The sequence below is a fragment of the Zootermopsis nevadensis genome, unplaced genomic scaffold, assembly GCF_977971745.1.
Source record: "Zootermopsis nevadensis isolate Lab colony 2312 unplaced genomic scaffold, Znev_1.0 Znev_ptg000017l, whole genome shotgun sequence".
Taxonomy (NCBI): domain Eukaryota; kingdom Metazoa; phylum Arthropoda; class Insecta; order Blattodea; family Termopsidae; genus Zootermopsis; species Zootermopsis nevadensis.
In genome coordinates this window covers 15,516,600-15,539,350 of record NW_028259149.1, presented here as the reverse complement: position 1 = coordinate 15,539,350, position 22,751 = coordinate 15,516,600, and the positions used below count along the sequence as shown (strand labels likewise).

General features: G+C 36.0%; 1 protein-coding gene across 4 annotated transcripts in view; it reads right to left on the bottom strand.

Moving 5' to 3' along the window:
* Positions 1-1,775: 1,775 nt before the first annotated feature.
* Oga (O-GlcNAcase) overlaps positions 1,776-22,751 on the bottom strand; it is a 34,994-nt gene continuing 14,018 nt past the window's right edge. For 3 of the 4 annotated variants that reach the window (XM_022069400.2, XM_022069406.2, XM_022069405.2), the window contains exons 12-17: positions 19,316-19,369; positions 16,801-16,886; positions 15,324-15,520; positions 12,370-12,568; positions 11,636-11,795; positions 1,776-10,830 (exon numbers count right to left, since the gene is read on the bottom strand). In XM_022069400.2, coding sequence (XP_021925092.1) covers positions 10,700-10,830; positions 11,636-11,795; positions 12,370-12,568; positions 15,324-15,520; positions 16,801-16,886; positions 19,316-19,369 — 827 coding nt within the window. In that variant the 3' untranslated portion in view covers positions 1,776-10,699. The remainder of the gene's footprint in view (positions 10,831-11,635; positions 11,796-12,369; positions 12,569-15,323; positions 15,521-16,800; positions 16,887-19,315; positions 19,370-22,751) is intronic. The other variant, XM_022069403.2, reaches the window with a different exon arrangement.

Genomic DNA, 22,751 nt, shown 5'->3' with positions numbered 1-22,751 from the left:
TTGGAAGCGATGATATGGCAGATGACTGGTTTCCTTATGTACAAATGAACTGTAGCCTGTTTCTTGCGTCAGTTATGGAATCAAGTTTTCACCAATTCTGTATCGGTTTCGCAAAATGTCTCTTCTTTGAACCAAACTGATGTGTTCTTAACATTCACCTACATGCCCTTGTGCCCACAAGGCCTGTATGTTTATGTCTAACCCACTTAACCAGAACCGGTCCAAAGAAACCATTACCTAAACTTCTCTCCGACATCTCGAAATACAGGTCGAATGGCAATATCGATAATTCCGAACTTGAAAATGGTCGCCTTGTTTCCATATTGTCCCAGTTTATACTTCACAATCATCCTCCCATTTGACGCTATATACCGGTAACCTGGGCATTTCAATGAAGAACCCAAAACAAACATCAGGTCCTGATGTTCGAACATCCTCGCTCAAAGTTTTCAATCCCCATAAGGGTTCTCAGAACACAACGCCTTCTATCAGATAGACTTTTTATCCATGGGGTTAAAAAAGGTGGCAGCCTGACAATGGCCACTCATCTGAAACTTGCCAATATCTTTTTTCAAGGTTACGAATGTGTGGGCTTATAGATGTAACTTTAACTATATACACACCTTTTGATACACGAGAAGAAATAAACAATCAAATAATCAAAGATAACAGGCAGAATATTGTATACATCGTGCATAAAGACAACCATACAATCTGCCTTGACAATGAAAAGAAAGCATGTTACTGCAAGACTTCCTTGGTGGACTGAGCTCATACCAGACTGTTGAATCATGTTAAGATATTTCTTCGACACCATAGCTTTCTTTACAAAATAAAAGTTTCATAAAGACAGTGAAAATGTAACTATTTTTATAAGAATGTTAGATCTACAGTTTAACGGTAATTGCATAGTACTCAAGGTTGCATGTGAGGACAAGTGATCGAGACCTGTTGCAAGTAGCAACACCTTTGTGTGTTACAAAGGGGAGTGTCTCACACCGGCCTTTTTTCCCCCCTCGTGTTCGCAACAAAAACTTGCAAAAATGCCAGAGCCTCGTTTATTAAAATGGGGGTGCACCACTTTAAGTGAGATTAACAGAACGACAGGTTTTGATCACCGAACCAATAAATCATACTAAATGTCTAAAAGGACTCAACATTTTGTAAGATAATTCTGACAGCTGGAAAAGATGATGTCTCTGTCTCTCTTCAGCGACTGCTCGGCAGGTTCCAGTGATTATGATTAAATTAATATTTTTGAAAATTTGTAAACTGGATCCAGTGCTCTTGGGAGAGTGGTCAACCACAACATACATGAATAAAACCACAAGCTGTATTTTCTTTACAAGGAAAACAAAATATGCTACACATAAACTACTTAGGTACCTGTAATTTATCAAATGGAATTTCACAAAACAACAAACTTTTTCAGTTATACATACAATACCTACTGTATTGCACTTGGGGTTTTGTTCCGACTGTAAACTGTTCATAAAAAATGGAAGTTTGTAAAGTAATTGGACATGACTATTTTTGCAGGACTAATATTGGAAAATAAATATAATAATCTCAAAATGTTAATAAAGTTAAAGGATCTCAGTGTTTCCACCCACAATGGAAATAAAATACAATTAACAATATAACATTTTTAAATATTTCCATTTATCTGCCAATCAAAGAGACACCTCCGTAATTTATACAAAATACAGAGCAACATTATCAAGACAACTAGCTACTCTGTTCTTTTTAAAATGAAGTGAAACACATACATGGAATAAAGATCAAGGCCAACTCCGTATTTTTTTTATTCCTTTCATCTCCCAATAGGTACTGACCACACCCAGACTATAACCTTGCACCTAACTTATTAAAAGTAGATTTCTAGTAAACGAGATCCACACTGATACAGCCAGTTGCAGACACTGGTCAATCTTATAGTGGAAGAAGTCTGAAAAATCATTTAACAATGAATTTCATTACACAGATTCACAAATAAATTATGCCAGGCATGTTTGTCTCCATATTACCAAAATCCTTCTCTAATTGCAATATCAAAATCCAAAAGTACAAACACCAGTAACTAAATCAAGATTTAAATAACGTACACCTTGAAAATAAAGTCACTTGTTGTAACAAAAGTTTCACATTTACAGGATGGCAACTCTGCCACACAATATCTCCATGTTTACACTGTTCCCAACTCGCTCGATCACGGTATGAAGACCATGCAAAAACAGTCTTTTTGACACTGCCTTTTGCAATTCTTCTTTTTCACCAAAATGGAGCCGAGATAAACCTGCACTGACCTCATCTGACTTTCCTTTAAATGCTCAGCCCCAAAAATGAAACATTGATTCCAAGGGACTTAATATCAGAGTCAGTGTTGAACCACAATTGCAGAAATTTACAACTTGGTAAATCGTACCACTAGAGTCCCTAAATGTCGAGTGTCACATGTGAGGCTAGTAAAAGTGAACGGGACTTGTCAGTTTTCAGGAAAAAATTCTTTACAGTAATACAGAAATTATTTCTGTAATGTACCCACTAAAATGTGACAAAGAGAACTGCTGCTCCCAAAGACAAACACAGGCAGCCCCCACCCCATTATGACCCTAAATATACCGGCAACTCCACCGTCATGTCAGGCAAAAAAAAGTCTCAGTAGCACGCGGCACTAAATTCCAAATGCAGCCATCAATCACTTGTCATTGTTCTTTATAAAACAAAAAATGTAAATGTGTACTAAAAATTTTGATTACAAATATTTTAAAGTTGCTTTCTTTGACATTTTGCATACATCAATGGCCTTACATTCATTTACTGCAGATGCATAACTAAACATATTTCAAATATTACTTCACAGACAAATTACTCTTCTAATAAAAAAATTTAGTCTACTAAATATCCTGTCAGAAAGTATTTTCTGTATAATTCAAAGATTGCTGTTCACATCAAAAAATGTTCCAAATGAACGGTGTAATTTTAATGACAGCTGTATGTCGTAAACTCATTTTTTATAATGATCCATTTTTTAACAAACTGATTAAGTTTGACTAGAGCTTCATATAAAGTTGGGAGTTATAATGGACCAATACAAACTAAAATTCGTTCGCCCGACAACTTTCAGGATAGATACGCAATACCTAATAGCCAAAATCTGGCTGTAATTTTAAAAATAAACATAAAGGCAAATGGATGGTCACAAATTACCTCCCATGTGTCCACTACATAAGACTGAAGGTTCTTTATGAAATGCAAACGAGTAAATATTTATTCTGTTTTCACTAACATGTTGAGTTCCTTATTTTTATACTATACAAACGGAAGTAAAGACAGAATGTCTGTACAGCCACATAATGGAACAGCAACCAATTACAGTACTGAAAGTCTTCATTTGTACAATAAACTGTAATGAAACATCAATCCATACACACAAACACATGTTCAGTCACACAAACTTATCAACAGTAGTTACTACTGACCATACACTCCATGCCTCGCATACATAGGTGCCAATTATACCATCCAACCATATTCATAAAAGAGAATATAATTTACGTTTGACAATTCACCGTTGGCCAATATGGCTAAGAGCAGACCTGCCACAAATACACACCTGCTAGTTTCAACACTCAGTTCTGTCAACAGCAGATACGATATGATGATTTCTGTCTTCTGGGTTGTTGCGCTGTGTAGTCTGGTTGATGTTTACCAACGTTTCAGAGGTCATCATCGCCCTGAAAATGGATGGCGCTAAAGCTCCGTGCCTATACCCGGCCGCCAGAAGGCAAAGGCAGTTACGCTGAAGCCCCAGCGAGTAGGAGGGCGCGGCGGTGTGCGCAGAAGGGTCGGCGCGAGCCCACCTGGTGCCGCCACCATCGGTGCAGATCTTGGTGGTAGTAGCGCAACAACCCAGAAGACAGAAATCTTCATACTCACTGCTGTGAAAACCTCAAATTTTACAGATTTGATACGCTTACATACATCTACTGGAAGAAAAGAATAATATCAGATCTTTTAACTACGTTACATTTCAGAGGAAAAGATTTATGTCTCCATTTCATGCAAGATATATGATGATAACAAATGTTATTCTTAGGACAGAATTTGAGCATTATCTGAGCTAAATATCGTGCATCATCTGTATACACATAATTTAACACCAAAATAATCGTAAGTGATGTTGAACAATAGAGAAACAGGAACAATAAACAGCTTCACCAATGCTAAAAGAGTTACAGATTACATGTTTAAAAAATGGATATAAACAGGATCCCTGAGCCCTGGAATTAGAGAACACAAAAGCAGGTCAAGTTTAAGATGTGTTCACAACAGTCTTTATATTCTGTGTACAGCATTGTGTCAACATTGTATAAATTAACTGTTCTTCAGAAAAACTGTCTGCCCCCTCCTCAGGGTCATTTTAATCCTGAATTAGGAGGCAGCTAGTTCTTCTGAAACAGAAGTAATTTTTACTGTTCCATAGAAACATAGTGATGTGTCATTATATGGTAAAACAGAAGACAGTCGAGATTTATGTATGTTCTTGATAAACATCGCGTGGCATTATGTTGAAGGATTTACAATGACTTTCACCTTTCATGCTGATGACAGAATATAATAACATCAATTTATTTTCCTTATTTTATAAAGATAAAAAGGCTTATGGTATTGTCAGATCTGTGTCCATAACTATTAAACCAAGTAACAGATTTTCATTAAATCTAGTAAGAACATAATGCCACTAGCAGCCATCCCACCTTTCTACTTTCTTATCCCAGACCATCAGCGACGAGAACTTGTTAGCTGGCACTAGCCCTAGTATCACTACCAAAACACACATCATATTCTGCGCAGTAACAGACCTTCAAAAATTATGCACCTTTTCTTGAGGCAACATTTTCAATATTTTGTTTTGTGTCATATCAAAAGAACCCATTAAAATCCCATACTGCACAAACTGGAAGGTCTTCATCATAGTCAATACTTGCTTCTAATGATAATTTTCAAGCCGGTAGGGTTTTAAGGGCCTACCGAACTGTTAATTCATAATCCACAAAAGAATGAACCTAACAAAAGTGTATTATTTTCTAGGATCTATTAGCACAGAACATTTCTAGATCCTAAATTAGTACTCATGCTCGAATAGCTCTGACCTCCAACTGCACATGACAATCACGTTAGTATCACTGATGATACAATACTAAGAAGTACAAAAGTGGTGCAATCTCTTCATAAAAATATGGAAAGTGTATTAAGTCATGTAACACATTAAAAACTGTACCAGAAGTACAAACAAGACCTAAGTAAAACCTTTCCCAAAGATTGTAAACAAATATTTAATTAAGAATAAATATTCATAATGAACTATAGAAAACTGCTCTTCTTCTCACATCTCTAAACTCTATATAGCCTGATAATAAACAATTCACCTTCCAATAGAATACTTGAAGTTTCTGGGTTTTATGTGAGAAAATCATCAGAGCTCAACAAATTGGCCAAAAAAAATTTCTGCTTTTCAACATCATGTCTAAACTACTTATTGGTATGATACATTATTCATGTCTACAGGAACAATCTCACTTATACACTCGCATATTTCTTTAGCAAATCAAATGATTAATAGTTACTGTCAATCCAATACTATGCTGAATATGGAACTACCACTTCAGTAAAGCGATCAGTCATAGAACATAACTACATGAAAAATCTATGAAGAAAGGAAGATGCAAAGGCATAATCAGTATTTATTAGCCCTTCTAGTGCCACAACTGATTACGCCAAGAGTTAAAACTACATAACTATGTGAATTAGATCAAAACTCTGTATTTGCCATGTCCCCAATTTTGCAATACATGGCACTGCTCCCTGGTGGAAGAGGCAAAACACTACACTAACAGCAGTAGTAAATGTAAAGTTTAATTCCTGAACAATTAAAACAAAATCATTAACACAATATTTAACTGGAATTATTTTACATATGCTGAGCCTTTGCAGGCTCGTACTGAAGCAGTTGGAGATGATGTGTTAGAAGAAGGGATACAAACAGGATACCAAGGTGAGCTCTGAAATTATAATACAAAAGGTCAAGACTTAGATGAAACTTACATTCACAGATGTCTGAATAATCTGGATATACCATTGTCAAAATGATAACAATTCAGATGAACCTGGTGTTCCTTTCAATATCATGAAGAGGCAGCAAATTTTCCTGAAAATCAGTAATTTTTACTATTTCAATATGGTATTTGAACTAAAGACTACAATAAGTCTAGGATGATGTACTAACATAACTGAGAGTCCAGGCAATATAATAAACTCCAATTAGTGAAGTTATTCAAATGCCTCCAGTCATGGTCCTTTCAGCTTTGTGGCCTCTGCCAGGATGGCAAAGCGGAAGGAATCCACCTGTGCCATGGAAGTACCTACAGCACGAGACTGTTCACTCACACTGAAAAAGTGGTGATAATGGGCAGAACAAGGCACATATAGCTTAACAATGAATTAGAACCATGAGAGGGTCGTCGCTGTGAGTTTGCCCTCAGCAAGAAATAGGGAAAGCGTACAGAAAAATCTGCAACGGATCCAGCTAATCTTGAACCCAGAGCCTTTGACACAGGAGTAGTCTGTCCTGCTCCTAAATCACCATGTCACTTGCTGTGATTCTGCATACCTCACTGGCCTTGACGTTAATATAAAAATGTACAACCATAGTGTTCATGTACAAATAAATTCAGAAAAGGTGATCACACAACATACAAGTCATCAACTATTGTTCCCTGAATTTTACTAAAAACACACCATACTTTTATGATGAACCAATTTTATAAAATGGTACTGTTTGATTTTCATTTCATATAAAGTAAAACTTACACTGGTGAGACAGAAACCAAAACAAAACTTGCCTAACAACTTCCACTACAGGCACATAATTTTAGGAATAAAATGTAGACAGATGAACAGACAGGCATGATCTCTACATTATGCATTCATTCCACATAGTCTGTACAAAGAACACAGAAGAATCAGTCAAAATGGAACTCGCATGAGCGAACATTGCAGGGACCACATTGTGTTCTTACATTCAATGTCATAAGAATTCCATAATATCAGAAACATTATGAACCATGACACATATCATGGTATTATAAGATAATACAAATCAAGTGTTCACACAAATGTTGTGAATATATTTAACCTGTACTTGTAAAAAAAACAAAAATGAGAAGTTACCTTACTAGAAAGTAAAAGGCTCAAAGAGGTTTTGGTGTTACAGTGAGTGACTACAAGATGTGTCTACAGCAGCTGGCAGTGATATCGCCATTTTCAAAATCATATTCACTCATAGTTAAGTCTGTCTTTGCCAAGCCTTACAATTTGTTATAATTTTTCAATGAAACCTGCTTAGCTAACATGAAACTGACATAAACAGCAAAACAAGTATCAATTTCACATAACTTAAATACTAACTCTTTAATACTAAATACGTAGAAGGATTCAGTCAACAAAGTTATGGTGATAAAAACAAAGCGGCTCTCTGGCAAATGCATCTATGTACTGACCACAAGAGTGAAAGTCCCTGGCGGGCAAGTGATGATATACACAATGCATTACCCCCTACTCCTGAGTGCACATCTTTATCATTTTCATTGGCTCTGCTGTCCATAGCATCATCATTCATTTACTTGTTTTATTTTTTCTGACTATTTTATAACACGCAGTATTTTAAATTATTACCAGTAAAGTTTATCCCAAATCAGAACAAGCACAATGTTTTCTGGTCTTCTAGTAGTGTAGCATGTGACTTCCTTGGTCACATACATCACAGGAACTTCCTCACTCTTGTGTACTATAGTTAATGCTCAAGATATTAACCAAACAGCTGGGGTGAGAATACTAATTTATATCTTACATCCAAAGAGAGTGTCCTTGTCACTTTTTCTGTAAAATTTAATTAGATATACACAATAAAAAAAACATAGGAAACCGATAAAACCAAAAAAGACCACAGCAGACACAAGTTATGAGCAAAAAAAAAATAAACTGGGATCAAAACCCAACACCATGAGCCACAATAAAGAATTTGGCAGAAATAACAAGATACATTCTCTAAATATTCATGAGAATGGTCAATTCATTATACTATAATTATGTCACACACTGTCAACTGTGTTTCATCTGGTGCCATTCTATCTTCAGGTGAGCTGCTTTATTATTCTGACAATAACCAAAGTGCTCGGAAGGGACCATCTGCGTGTATGTATATACACATACGAGCACATGCAAATGTGTGTGTATGCATACAAACACACTCCACACAGTTCAATAAACTCAATACATTCGGAAAATTTCCCTCCGAAGTACATGGGCCCATATGGAACTTACATCCAGACATGTTGAATGAGGGCCAATTTTTTTGTTCATGGAAACTGACCCCTTCAGTGGGTAATGTGCAATACAATTACAGTGAAATGAAGAAATCTTTATCAGACTTCATGACCACTACAACTGAAATTTGAACAGAAAAACAGCCAATTCCACAACTCAGGATTGTTTTCACATTACAGATAAGTAAATGACCTGCCGACACTCTTGAACTATCAAGAACAATGAAACATCCCTTAAAGCTATATAGTCCAAGTGTCCCAAAATTAATATGTAATCAGTGTAAGTGTAACATGTTTGGGGGTATCAGCACTCACCCCAACTATGGCATACAGGAGTTTAATGTGAATTCTCAACAGCCCACAGAAAACTGTTTATATTACAAAAATTACAGATCAAAGAAATATATTAACTCAGAAGACAGATTTGATTTCACACTAAGAGGTCAAATGTATAATCAAATTTAAAGTAAACATATTTTCTATATGAGTTCCTCAAATATCTCACTGGATTTGATGTTCATTTAGCACAAATAAAAATCTACTGCAGTACTGACATACTGCACCGAGTAAAACAAATTATACACATGAATGTTTTTGTACAATAAGCTAGTTTTCAGAAAATCATAAATTTCATTTCTGTTTCATGTTTTGCAGGAGTTGTATTGGAAAGATATGAACACAAATTTACTTCCCTGATAACCTTCAGTGTGGATCAATCAAGCAGTTTTGTACCTGAAGCTTCTGAGCAGACAAGACAGCACAGTGTGTCTCTTAATTTCGTACATTTTTGTGAAAATAATGTACAATAACAACTTCAGCCAAACACTTGTATTATATCAGAAATAGATATAATAAGAATCATTTCTCTCTGCATGATGAATTCAATTATGAGAGAAGTTCATTAGTGAGACAAATGTTAGCACTTGCCCATGACATGAACACTGTTGTTCTGCACTCTGCTCCAAATCCAAATGCTACTGACTGGCAGTTCCCACCATTTTGAACAATCTTATACTATAGAAATACAATAAAAATTGCTATGATTTTAGGCTGAAAAAATGCACATACATGCACACTTACACTATGTGGTAAAAATGTATTTTCTGGTTAAGTCTTTGAAGCATTAATTAATAAGAGGACAAAGCACAACTGTTTCACAATATTTAGAACCACTCTTTCAAACACAGGACAAATTAATTTTTCCATATTAAAAAATCTGTAATGGAAAATACACATTACCATATTCTCCAGGTGATTTTTTGTACTAATTGGAAGAAGAAGAAGAAGAATTAGGCTAGGAAATTCACAACAGTTTATTACAGTGCCCAAGCCCCTTCCCTCCTGCCAGTCAGCTACCAGTGTAGTTGAGTACTTCATGTTTGGAATACAGGACCTGTTCATGGTTTCAAGAAATCCCAAACATTACATGGTTGGAAGATGGCCATCTTCTAGGTTGCAACGCCATGTAGTCTGGTAGAAGTAATCGATGTTTCAGAGGTCCTCACTGCCTCCATCAACATGGAAACTCATCACCCTGATGATGGAGACAGCAAGGACCTCTAAAATGTCGGTAAACTTCTACCAAACCACATTGCGCTACGACCCAGTAGTTAGCCATTTTCGGACTCACAGCCACGAAAACCTCAAATCCTACAGTGACATGGTTAGTTCTTGTGGATGACATTTTGGCAGAAATCTCCATTAATGGATGAAGATGACTGAATGAACAGAGAAAATGGTAAAACAGTAAAACTTTACCAATAAATTGGTTTTGTTATGTGCTTGCATTTACTCCAGTAAAAGAATTGTGTATTTTGAAATGGAAGTGTCCACATTCAAATTCCTTTATTGTTTCCCGTGGATAATAGTAATGAAAGTCGTCTTGTATAGGAAATCTCCCTAGTCACACCAATTATACTCTAGAACCAATGCTAATTCCTTCAGTAGATACAATCTTCATTTATAGTGCTTCAAAGGATCAATTAATGCCACGATACAACCTTTGTGGATAAACAGTTTTACAGAATCGCGAAGAATGGCAATTTTATATGATTTGTAAATCTGCTACCTTACACCTCCAAAATTTGTTTTTGCTTGGCTTGGTAACCGAACTTATCAGTATTACACAGATAAGAGAGTTCTGATATTGTGCAAGAATATAGTAACTTGACTGGAAACACAACACAAAGTTCTGTACTGCTGTCAAACAAATTATCCTATCAGTATGAATCACACAACTGGAATAAAGGTTTCTGCACTCTATATACACATATTCAATGTACACAAGGATCAAACTGGAATGATGATCATGTTCAAAATGCTCGTCCCACATACGTTGTATCAGGGCTGAGACCAGGGCTAAGTTCCAAGAAACCTAGTTTGCCATAGAATTCGATCATATATCGATCCTTGGAGTTTACTTGCACATGCACACCAAATGAACCTGAGGAAAAAAGAATTAATTGTTACAATCATATACACAGCATGTCCCAAAAAAATTTTATATACACATTATAATATGGTGCCCACTAGTCAGTTGCTCACTGCTGTTAACTGTGCCACTAAGCTTATAATAATCATTTTGAACACCTACACTAGATTCACCCATGCTGATGTATGCAGTGGTCTAGTTTATTCAAATGTCTATTTCATTCACTAAATTTGTATACAAAATTTTTTTAGGACAACCTGTCAATATAAATGGAAAACAAAGCCCACAAACAAACACAATCCTCCACCTCATACCCAAAATCTAAAATCTTTCTTTATGAAATTCTCCCACCTCCTCCTAACTCTTTCAAATAGCCTCTTCCAAAGTAGTTTCCATATCAAAACTTTCTATGCATATCTTTGTCTTCACCATCCATTATTTAATTCACTGGCACTGTTAAATAAAGACAGTCAAAGTTAAAAACAAAAGTTTAGATAACTCATCTTAGTATTTACACAGTTTAGTATTTCTTGTCAAACAGCTGATAAAGTTAAATACACAGGTTCCTACTATAGCAGTGAAGACTTTGAATAACGTGGATCCATTTCAGACCATGTAAATCAGTTAATGCCCTTCTGCTTCTGAAAGGATTGTTATATTACAGCTCCAGTGTATCTTCTACCATATTTATTCAAACACCATACTTTCCCAAATAGGAAACATATTATTTAAGTGCAATGTCTAAACAAAGTCTTAATCAGAGCCACCTTCTACAATACACACAGTGCCATACCGTTGTAAGCGAACCATGACTCACCATTGGCGCGTAGTGCTGCCAAAAGACAGGTAACTAATCTCTTTGCCACACTCTGATCAAATACATTGGTCAGCAGCGAACAACACATAACAGAAGGATGCTGATTATGTATAGACTCTGGTACTTCTCCCTTGAGAGTGTGGAACCACATTCTGAAGTCCTGAAAAAGTAACAGGAATATGAAGCTTCCCACAGAAATTTAATATGGGTTTTGAAATCTGCTGCAATCTACTTACACAGGAAAAATTTAATGATATCTTATTAAATGCTAACTTAATGTATAAGAATTTAATTTCATTGGCTTACACACACACCAAACTATTATTTCTGTACTAAATGAATGTGTAAAATAATCCATTTGCAACAAGATGCCATGTTTATTTCAAAATACAATATCACAAATTACAGTAGCTAATGAATACAGAAAGATAACATTACGTTTGACAAAAAGAAAATGGCATCACAGTAAATTAAAATGGAATAAAGGAAAAGGAAATATAAGAGTGACTAAAGTTGCTTTTCCTTTCTGAGTATTAAAGTGGCTAGGTTTCACAAGATATCACATTCTCAGAAACTGGACATGTTGCAAGATGAGCACTAAAAATGTGAACAAAATCTTTGAGATGGGTTGCACATGATGTTAGTTTAAATAACATGTAGAGCTGTAGCACATATTGCTGCAAAGTGACTGAGTGGTACTGGCAGACACAAATTTTCCGGAAGTGAATATTTACCTCTGTGTTGGACAGTGTTTCCCCAGAACTCTTCTCAGGCTTGGGATATTTATGGCACATTTCAGGAATCCAGGAAAGCTCAAGTTTCTTGTGAAACTGTTTTGAATCCAGAGCAGCTAAAGCATAACCTACCAAACCAACATCATCCTCCACCACAAAGCAGAATTCAGGTGTCAATGTGAGGAAACCACCAACAAACCTGAACATAAGCAATCAAAATTAGGTTAGCACTATTTTAAACTCTATGTATGTGTGTGGTGGTGTGTTTTATGCGTGTGTGTGCACATACACACACTGTAAGAGCCCATTCATACTCAACAGGAAAATATTTCTTTCATATCTTAACCCCTCACTCCTTCCTCCTTTCATTTATCCCTTTTTTTTATGTTTACCTCTTTCCCTCCCTTCCCATTATTTTCACTTGTCTGTCCCATCAACATTCCTCTCCCCTTTTCAACCTTTCCTTTATCCTTTTTCTACACTTATTTCTTACCCATCCCTTCTGCATCATAATCTCACCATCCCTTTTCATAGTTCCTTGCAAGTATGTCCCTCATTTTAGTTACAACATAACATTCTCTAAAAAAAATTATCTGAATATAATATATTTATTTCTTCGGTAACGTCACAAATTCACATTAAACAAAATTACATCCATACATTATCTGTCAAACAGAACTTTTTCCACTGAAACCATTCTATTCCATATCATACCAAAGTCTTCAAAAACAAAAAATATCTCACTTCAAATTACTCTTTGGGGCTTTATAAAGAACATTTTCGTACTTAACATCATTACTGATCACTTTTTACATTAGCTATCTTATTGTTAGGTCACATGTTAATATGTTCTCGGCAGCAACAGATCCATTTAAATATCTCTCATTTGAAATATGGACTAAAGCAATTACTGCTGATCCATATTTTCAACACCTTTAGCAAACTGGTCTGCCTTTTAATTGTAATATTGTACACACATTTTCTCTACTTCTAGCACCACTGATTTCAGTCTGTCTTTCTTCTTCACATCAGATCATCTAAGGAGTGGCTCAGCAGATAGAATGCATCCAAACATCTATACCACAGTTTTCATTGTCTACCTCAGTGTACACTTCCCTAATTTAAATACTACTGTTTGGTATTCAATACTACAAACACAATATCTGGGGAAATATAAAAGAACTGTGCCTAGCTCACATTCCTTACACTCACATAGTCACATTCTGAGATACAAACAATATAAAGCACAGGGTAAGTCACAATCATCTGTCTCCATAGCCTCTCAAAATAATCCAAGCTCTTGTAGGTTTTCTGTTTTAACATGTCAAAACTACATTATTACTGTGTAAGACTTGAGGTTCTCACAGCGGTTAGTATGAAGATTTCCGTCTTCTGGGTTATTGCGCTGTGTAGTCTGGTCGATGCTTACCAACGTTTCAGAGGTCATACTGCCTCCATCATCAGGGCGGTGAGTATGAAGATTTCTGTCTTCTGGGTTGTTGCGCTGTGTAGTCTGGTCGATGTTAACCAACGTTTAGAGGTCATACTGCCTCCATCATCAGGACGATGAGTATGAAGATTTCTGTCTTCTGAGTTGTTGCGCTGTGTAGTCTGGTCAATGTTAACCAACGTTTCAGAGGTCATACTGCCTCCATCATCAGGGCGATGAGTATGAAGATTTCTGTCTTCTGGGTTGTTGCGCTGTGTAGTCTGGTCGATGTTAACCAACGTTTCAGAGGTCATACTGCCTCCATCATCAGGGCGGTGAGTATGAAGATTTCTGTCTTCTGGGTTGTTGCGCCGTGTAGTCTGGTCGATGTTAACCAACGTTTCAGAGGTCATACTGCCTCCATCATCAGGGCGATGAGTATGAAGATTTCTGTCTTCTGGGTTGTTGCGCTGTGTAGTCTGGTCGATGTTAACCAACGTTTCAGAGGTCATACTGCCTCCGTCATCAGGGCGATGAGTATGAAGATTTCTGTCTTCTGAGTTGTTGCGCTGTGTAGTCTGGTCGATGTTAACCAACGTTTCAGAGGTCATACTGCCTCCATCATCAGGGCGATGAGTATGAAGATTTCTGTCTTCTGGGTTGTTGCGCTGTGTAGTCTGGTCGATGTTAACCAACGTTTCAGAGGTCATACTGCCTCCGTCATCAGGGCAGTATGACCTCCGAAACGTTGGTTAACATCGACCAGACTACACAGCGCAATAACCCAGAAGACGGATATCTACATTATTACTGTTCACACCTAATGTCTGTTAAGCAGCTGTAAACTTCCAGTTCCCCTCCAAATGCCTCAATCTTCATTCTATTCCTTTCTGTTTTCCAGAAATGTCAACAAAAAGTTACACTACAATGTGTTCTCCTCACAAATGTCTACTTAACTGTAGTTCCTTCTACCACCATCAAAGTCTTTACCATTATTAATCACAGGAAGCAAAATAGGGATCCTGTTTCATTGCTGCTTCCATCTAAAAATGTGGACTCCTCCAAGGTGGGCATTTACCACAATGGTCAAGCACAAGCCATAACAACACATACTTCTTCTTCTTCTATGGCTCTCCGGTCTGTATTCGGTCCATGGCCTACTCAATTCTCCTCTTCCTCTTTGATTGAGGTTTCGAAACATCTTCCCTTTTACGGTGCAAGGTTGTTAGCCTTGCGACCAACCCCCAACCTGGAGGACCAGGGTACCTGTCTTAGTCTGACCAGTCTTGGGGTCACTGAGGTACTCAAGCCCCACATGACAAGGTGCAGGTACCATTAAGTGGGGTAACAACACATACACACATCAATAATCTATGCTACTACATCTACTGGAGTTTCTTTAATACAGCATAACTTATCTGCTTAACAATACCCTACCTAATCATTTATGCTCAAAGAGAATTGCAGACCCTGCACAGCTGACAAGTTTTTCTAAAGGTATGGACCTGACAGTCATGTTACTTACTTGTCACCAACAATATCTGGGCAATCGCGGAAACAGTCAGTTCCATCCATACCATCCATACACGTGCGTCGGCAAATGTCATAGATATGAGTCTCATCTACTGGCAAGTACGGGCGGATGGTGTAAATCTTGCTGCTTGGAACGTCTGGTGGCTTGTAGATGAACAAATCATTTCCTGAGTCAACCGGAATCAATCTCTGCACAAAGTCATAAGAGTGTCAGTGCTACAGTTCTCAAAGACCAAGCCAGTAAAAACAATTGTATTTATCACTTCTTCTATTCTTCTTTCACTCACAATTCAGGACATAAAATAAACTCAAAAAATTTCATGTAAAATCATAAATCTGGACAAAACATGCAAAAGTTAACAAAAGACATACAAAGAGCAGGTTCAACAATAACCATACAAAGAGCCGGTTTAACAACAGTTAATAGAAACAAGACATTATTCATTGCAATTATGACAAAGCAAGTTTGTTTCAACAGTAAAAATCTTAACTTTTCAATGTCCTGACCACTGAACCAAACATGATAAATGAAAGGGATTAAATGGCAAGGATAATAAATTCTTTGCTAAATAGTCTATTCTAGTCTATTTCTGTGCTCATATTTCACAATGCGGAACACCTAAACTTTATTGCAATGAACATTTTCACACCATAATTACCATGTTATAATCCCATCATACAAACAAAAATTGCAAAACATAATTTTTTGGGACTACATCTGATCAGAGAAGTAGCTTAAATTTCAAAATAACATGTTCACTATTTGCAAATGGATATATTCATGAACATATATTTTATAAAAGTGTTCAATTAACACACTAATTCACCAACAAATCAGTTTAACATTAATTAATAATATTAATCAGCTGACAGTTCTACAAAAAAAACATAACGTTATCATTTACAGGATGACAAAATTAAAGTGAATCTGAAAAATGTAATGAAAACAAGAGTTTATTATGCTTTGCGCAACAACAGTGTGTGGTATTTTCTTCGCACAGTGCCAAGTGCCCTAATCGCTTCTGCACAAAATTTAAGCTTTAAGTGTCATGCAGCCATTATTTAACCACAATATCAACTGAATGACACACAGCCATTAAACTAGCCAGTTGCACTCCACACTGCCTGTACTCAATATCTGGTTGACATTTTTTTATCAAGACAAATACAGCTGTTCTTACGCCATCTTTTCACTAAGAACATAACCAGAGAGGGCAAATATGCCCAGTATGTTTTCTCCAAAACCAGCCACTAGATTTTGATAAAGTTTACTAGCAGGAATGGGGAATACACTAAAAGTTGTCAAGCAAGTATCATTTTGTTCAATGCTGGGTCCAATATTAAACCAATTTCGAATTTAGAAAAATGTGTACTCCCTGGAACACATCTTTCCACTCTTGTTGAGTACAGTAATGAGGGTTCCAAGTTTAGAGATAAACTGCTTGCGTACGCGCTGCATTACCACATACTTGCAGGTCTGCTGTGAGGCCTCCCCTGAAAACCCAAGGTTCCTGTTCTCCACTCATAAATGTCTCCTTCCAGCCCTTGGAGAACCCTAGAGAGTAGCAAGAACCAAACATCCCAAACAAACAAACCACACATTAGTAAAAGCAGACCAAATGCAGATTCAGAGGATCTAGCACAATTTATAGGGTGTTTAAAAAATGAAACTGATGTTCGTGAAACTGAATTAATGTTTTGCTAGTACAAACTATTACTAGCATTTTTCAATAACAACTCATGTATGTTTGTTGCACTAACAGAAGATCACAAAACCAATAGTTTCTTATTACATGTTCCAACTGAAAGCAATTCATGGCATGAAAAACAATTTTTTTAACACCCTTATGACATACCCACATACAAATAAACTCCACACACTTTGCTGTGGATTTACAGACACTGAATTATATTACCTAGCAATGTCATAGGTCAACTGGGTACAATGTTTTCTTCCGAGGTATATATCAATATGTGAAACTAATTACTAAATCAATGATCGGTCACTCAAACTTGTTACTTTTCACATTCAAGTGATATAAAATGTAAATAAATTTTGGAAGTTCAAGAAGACTGTACTCGTATGTGTAACATACAACACTATTAATGAATGTCCTAATTCAATGACACTGTTTAAAACCATGTGCAAAAACTATTTTCACCAACATTATAGACAGGGAATTTATTGTAAATAATGTACCCTCTTGAACTATATGGGCTTTATTTTGAAGCCAGATAATAAGACCCATAACAGGATCAAATTGAAATGAACCAGTAACATGAATTTTATCTTCATAATGCCCTACAAAACTGAACTTAACCCAATAAAACAAAAAGAACAATTACCAACTTATTCAAGAAATGGTTCACTTAATTGAGAACCTGCTATGGGAAAGCACCATGCACCTCAGGAGTCTGGATAGGACATGAGGGGAGGGCGCCCTGTGCGTACAGCCACATGTTTTTCGCAGAGCAGAAGATATAGGGAGCCCACCTTACGCTAAAAACAAACTGGCTAATGAGGCACAATTACGCAATAGCTAGCAGAATAATTACGCAAGAAGCGCAAAATCCTAACAAACCATGATGCAATGCGCAATTATTAAATATCAAACAACCATAGAAACCTCTTCCTTTAGGTAACATTTATTACCATCCAAAAGAGGGAACAAAAACTACAAAACAAGTATGTTTTAAAATCTGAAAAGAAAAATTTAAATATCTCTCACAATACAGATACTGGCCAAATCCAAAGATGGAAACAACTCACCACCTTGAAAACGGAACATAGGGTATATTTTCCAAAAAGCAGGAACTCCAAGCCTAAATATTACAACTTAATTACTTACACTACAGTCTCCTCAAAAGTCAAAATTATAACTGTATAACAAATTAAACATCTTTAGAAGTAGCTTCTCTACTTTCCATTACATTCTAACTACTGCCCTGAATTCCAAGATCTGTATTTTAAAATTTTCCTTCACACTTGGTACATTCTAGAAAGATTTTAATTTTGCCTAATCTTTCCTCAAAATTAATAAAAAGAAATCCATTCTCAAAATAAGCGAGTTCTTTTAATGGAAATGGCCAGTATTTCAGATATTCATATCATTCATTGTTTCTTGGCATTCCTAGAAAAGAAAGTTTCTCTGTTTACTGATTCTTGCCGAATAGGATGGTAGCCTCCACTTTCCTCGGCCTCCCGAGGTTTGTCATGGCTAGTTGGTCACAGAGTCTCAAACAGCTGTTATAACGCAAAGCGCAGCGCACATGTGGCTTTGACCCTACCAAATACAAAATAGCCCCAAAATCCATTGGCTATAGCACAATATTTATTCCATGTAATGTTCATAGCTTATGGCCAAAGTAAATAGCTAATTTCTTCAATACTAAGAAATATAAGGAACAACAACAGGACAAAACTATCAAGATAAAAACTGTGGCAAGCAAAAGGGCCTGCACCTTATCACTGACTGTGAACCATGTCTGAGTCCTGGTATATCTGACATTCATATAGTTTTGAGTTATTCATAGTTGATCAAAATGCCATAGACGAGACCCAACAGGTTACAAAGTCACGTTCTTCTGTTTTTTAGAAACTAAGATAGCTTACATACATGATTAACTTGTAATTTGTTGAAATGTTTATATTTTTGCAAGATTTTGTTAATATGATGATAATAAACACCTAAGGTATTTCAATATACAGACTTAAAACATACACATAAAACCTGATAATAAAAAATGACACGGAAGTCAACCTCCTCATGCTAAGCACACATTTAGAAGGATTGTAATTTCACATAACTAAGCCAGGTTTCTTATTCAATTACTAGACAATGGAATAAATGTTACTACTGCCAATGGATATGGAAGTAACAAAATTTGTTTCATGTTCATGAAAACTAAAGAATCATGGCGGCAAAATCTCAATGCCGCTTTACACAAGAAAGTTACGGTTGGCATTACTGTGGTGATGCGTACATGTGTAGCTGCCAAGCGTGAAGGTTGCCATCACGTGCGGGTACTGGCCACTCGCTGCAGGAGAACACACAGAGAGAGCAAGAAGAAAAAAAAAACAATGCCATTAGACCTCACCTACACTGCTGCTCACACACAAAACTGCAACCTTGGGAACCTTTCAATGTCATGTAACCCTACAACTATAAGTGATATACAGAACACAAAGAAACTTAACACGGAATTCACCCTCTAAGAAAATTACATTAACTATGATGCATCCAGCATTAAAAACAGACTGATGTCCTCTTCCAACAGTGTCAACACCCATACAAACCTACAACTTCCAATTTTTTCTTCCATTTTGTAATGCAGTTACATTTAAGCAATAAGACAGTATTAAAAGCAATTCAAAGCTTACTCTTGCAGCCAAATACATTAAAATTTGCTTTAATACAAATATATTACATTTTTAGATAGACTAACAGAGCCTTGCTAGCTAAATGTAGCAACCACCCCACTGTTGCTCTCTTCAAATTTTGGACCCTAGTTATATTATGTACAAAATATAATGGCACATTGAAATTTCTGACATAAAAAAACATGCATGCACACACATTCATGTGTGGAAGTTTGATAATTTAAAGCAAGAGCAGGTTATAAAAGATTCATATTTGTATGTTTTACGGCTGCTGAACAAAAAAGTAATTCCTTGCATTACTGTAAAAATGGCAAATTGTCACAATACTAAAACATTAAAATTGATAATAGTTATGAATATACAGACAGTATGTATCCATTTTCTTCAATCAGGGTTTCACAGTGTAATCTAGGGATGCATAATAATTACATGGAAAGCACAGTTTGTCATTCCAAATACATGCTGATGAGCAATTTCATATTCAGGATATCAAAAAATATTGTCCAAAGCAAAGTAAAGCTGTTCCACTATACACCATGTAGGTGCTTGGGGAGGCTTATAGCTCCTACTCATTCTTAACCACAGCACTAGATGTGGGTGAGTGGTAAGCATCACACCCCAGTTGCACTTTACCCCCTGGGAAAGGACCCTGTTACCCATTGGATAGGAGGCTGGGTGGGCCCCAGAAGAGGAAGAATCCTCAGCCCCAGTTAGGTATCGTCCAAAGCTCACCAAAAATGCAATACATCTGAAAAAATATGTAACTGTTGCCTTGCAAGATCACAGAATATTTTACACAAAATAAATACTTTATATTAAAAATGTCCATACAAAAACCTACAAATTCCCAAAATCCTCTCACAAAACTAAAAACATTACAATTTGGAAAAAAAAAGTGTTTTGCCACATTATATGTAAACTGTACTTTTCAAGATATCCGTCTTCTGGGTTGTTGCGCTGTGTAGTCTGGTTGATGTTAACCAACGTTTCAGAGGCAGTATGACCTCTGAAACGTTGGTTAACATCGACCAGACTACACAGCGCAACAACCCAGAAGACGGATATCTTCATACTCACCGCTGTGAGAACCTCAAGTCTGTACTTTTCAAGTATAACATGTTTAGGGTGCAAGGCAAAATGCAGTCACCACTGATCAAAATGTCTTCAAACTGCACTAAAATTAAATGTGTGTCAATACAAACTGGCTACTGTTGTTTATATAAAGGGCAAAAGTGAACCCCTACCATAATGCACATTTGAATACTGTTGTCATAACAAAAACAGTCTATTCTTAATGTCGGACAGGCCATGACATAGTTCACAGATGTTTAGTAGAGTTAATTACAATTTTCATAATGAAGACATTATTTGAAGATTTCTGTCTTCTGGGTTATTGCGCTGTGTAGTCTGGTCGATGTTAACCAACGTTTCAGAGGTCATACTGCCTCCGTCATCAGGGCGATGAATCGCCCTGATGACGGAGGCAGTATGACCTCTGAAACGTTGGTTAACATCGACCAGACTACACAGCGCAATAACCCAGAAGACAGAAATCTTCATATTCACCGCTGTGAGAACCTCAAGTCTTACAAGACATTATTTTTATAAAGATCTATATCCATAGCTATAACCACACATTCCTATCAATAAAATAAGTACAAAGATAATGCATGTGACAGTTTCCCAAGGTTGCTGATTAAAATCATGAAAGAGAAACAAACAAAATAAATTATCAAATTCTTACCCAAGTGAAGATTATCCACTGGATCCCAACCTATTAATAATTGACAATATGCAGTTTTTTAATTTCTCAAATAAAACCCCCAAAAAAGTATATTATACAACACGTAAACCAGATTAACAGTTGAGAAAAAAGGTTAAGATTTCTAAACAGAATTCTCTGCTTGTTATGCAATGCAAAAGAGCAAAAAAGCCAAGACGGTCAGTTCAGTATGTTTACTTATCCAGGTAAAACCAAAATTATCCTGCCTAAATTACAAAAATACAGTGAAAGTCTGCAATTAAAAACCTAGACAAAAATAAATTATCATAGTTACAACAAATTCTCATTATATTCATATTTAAACAATGAAGAAAAATACAAAGACCCAAGAAATAGTACTATGAATTAGTTTCTAAAAACTGTTTACCATACTGCTTCCAAGTTCAAGAACATCGTATGAGTACAAATGTGAATCCAAGGATGGTTAATGACGTAAGTGAATAAACACAATGAAATGAGCTTAGCAGTTAATTTAAACACCCAAACTCTTGTCATTTCAGGTGAACACTTCAAAATATTAAAGTAAAAACCATAATTTTTTTTAAAAAATTGTATTGAATTCTATTCAAGGGTAATTTAAAAAGATTCATATTCTGATTTCATATTATAAATTTGATACACTACATTCTGATGCTATCAAACCAATAAGTTTAGAACACTCTGTATACAATGTGCTTTAGTGTTTTATGACTGGCAAATGACATTTTATTTTACTACATAAAGGATTACACAATGCCTGTTATAACAGACTTCCTATCATAGCCACACTTGTAATTACAGACTATCACTGTATATAAGTATTACATTTAGCAAGTACATTTTCATTTTTAGCATAATCCCTATTTGAACTTGGAATTGCATGAGAATTCAGACAAAAAAGAAACAATGCAAAACAAAGTACCAAAAAAATTAGTAATAGTTTTATGTTTGGAAAATGACTTCTAAAAGCAGTCACACATCACTGACATACTTGGCTTCGCAAGTCCTGAAAGAACGCCATGTCTGCATAGACAGCATCCGAAGATGGTGAAAGATAAGGAACACAATAAATAAATATATTTATTTTGTACAGTCTAAATAGTTCAGATATGTAAATTGGGTTGAATAATAAAAAAATAATTCTGTGAAATAAAAGTAACTTACATATACAACTGAGTAAGTACCATTATATGCATACTAATGTTTCTGATCTAATTCCTTCGAATAAAAATTGCAATAAACAAATCACAGTTAGCTTTAATTAAATCCTTTGCCAT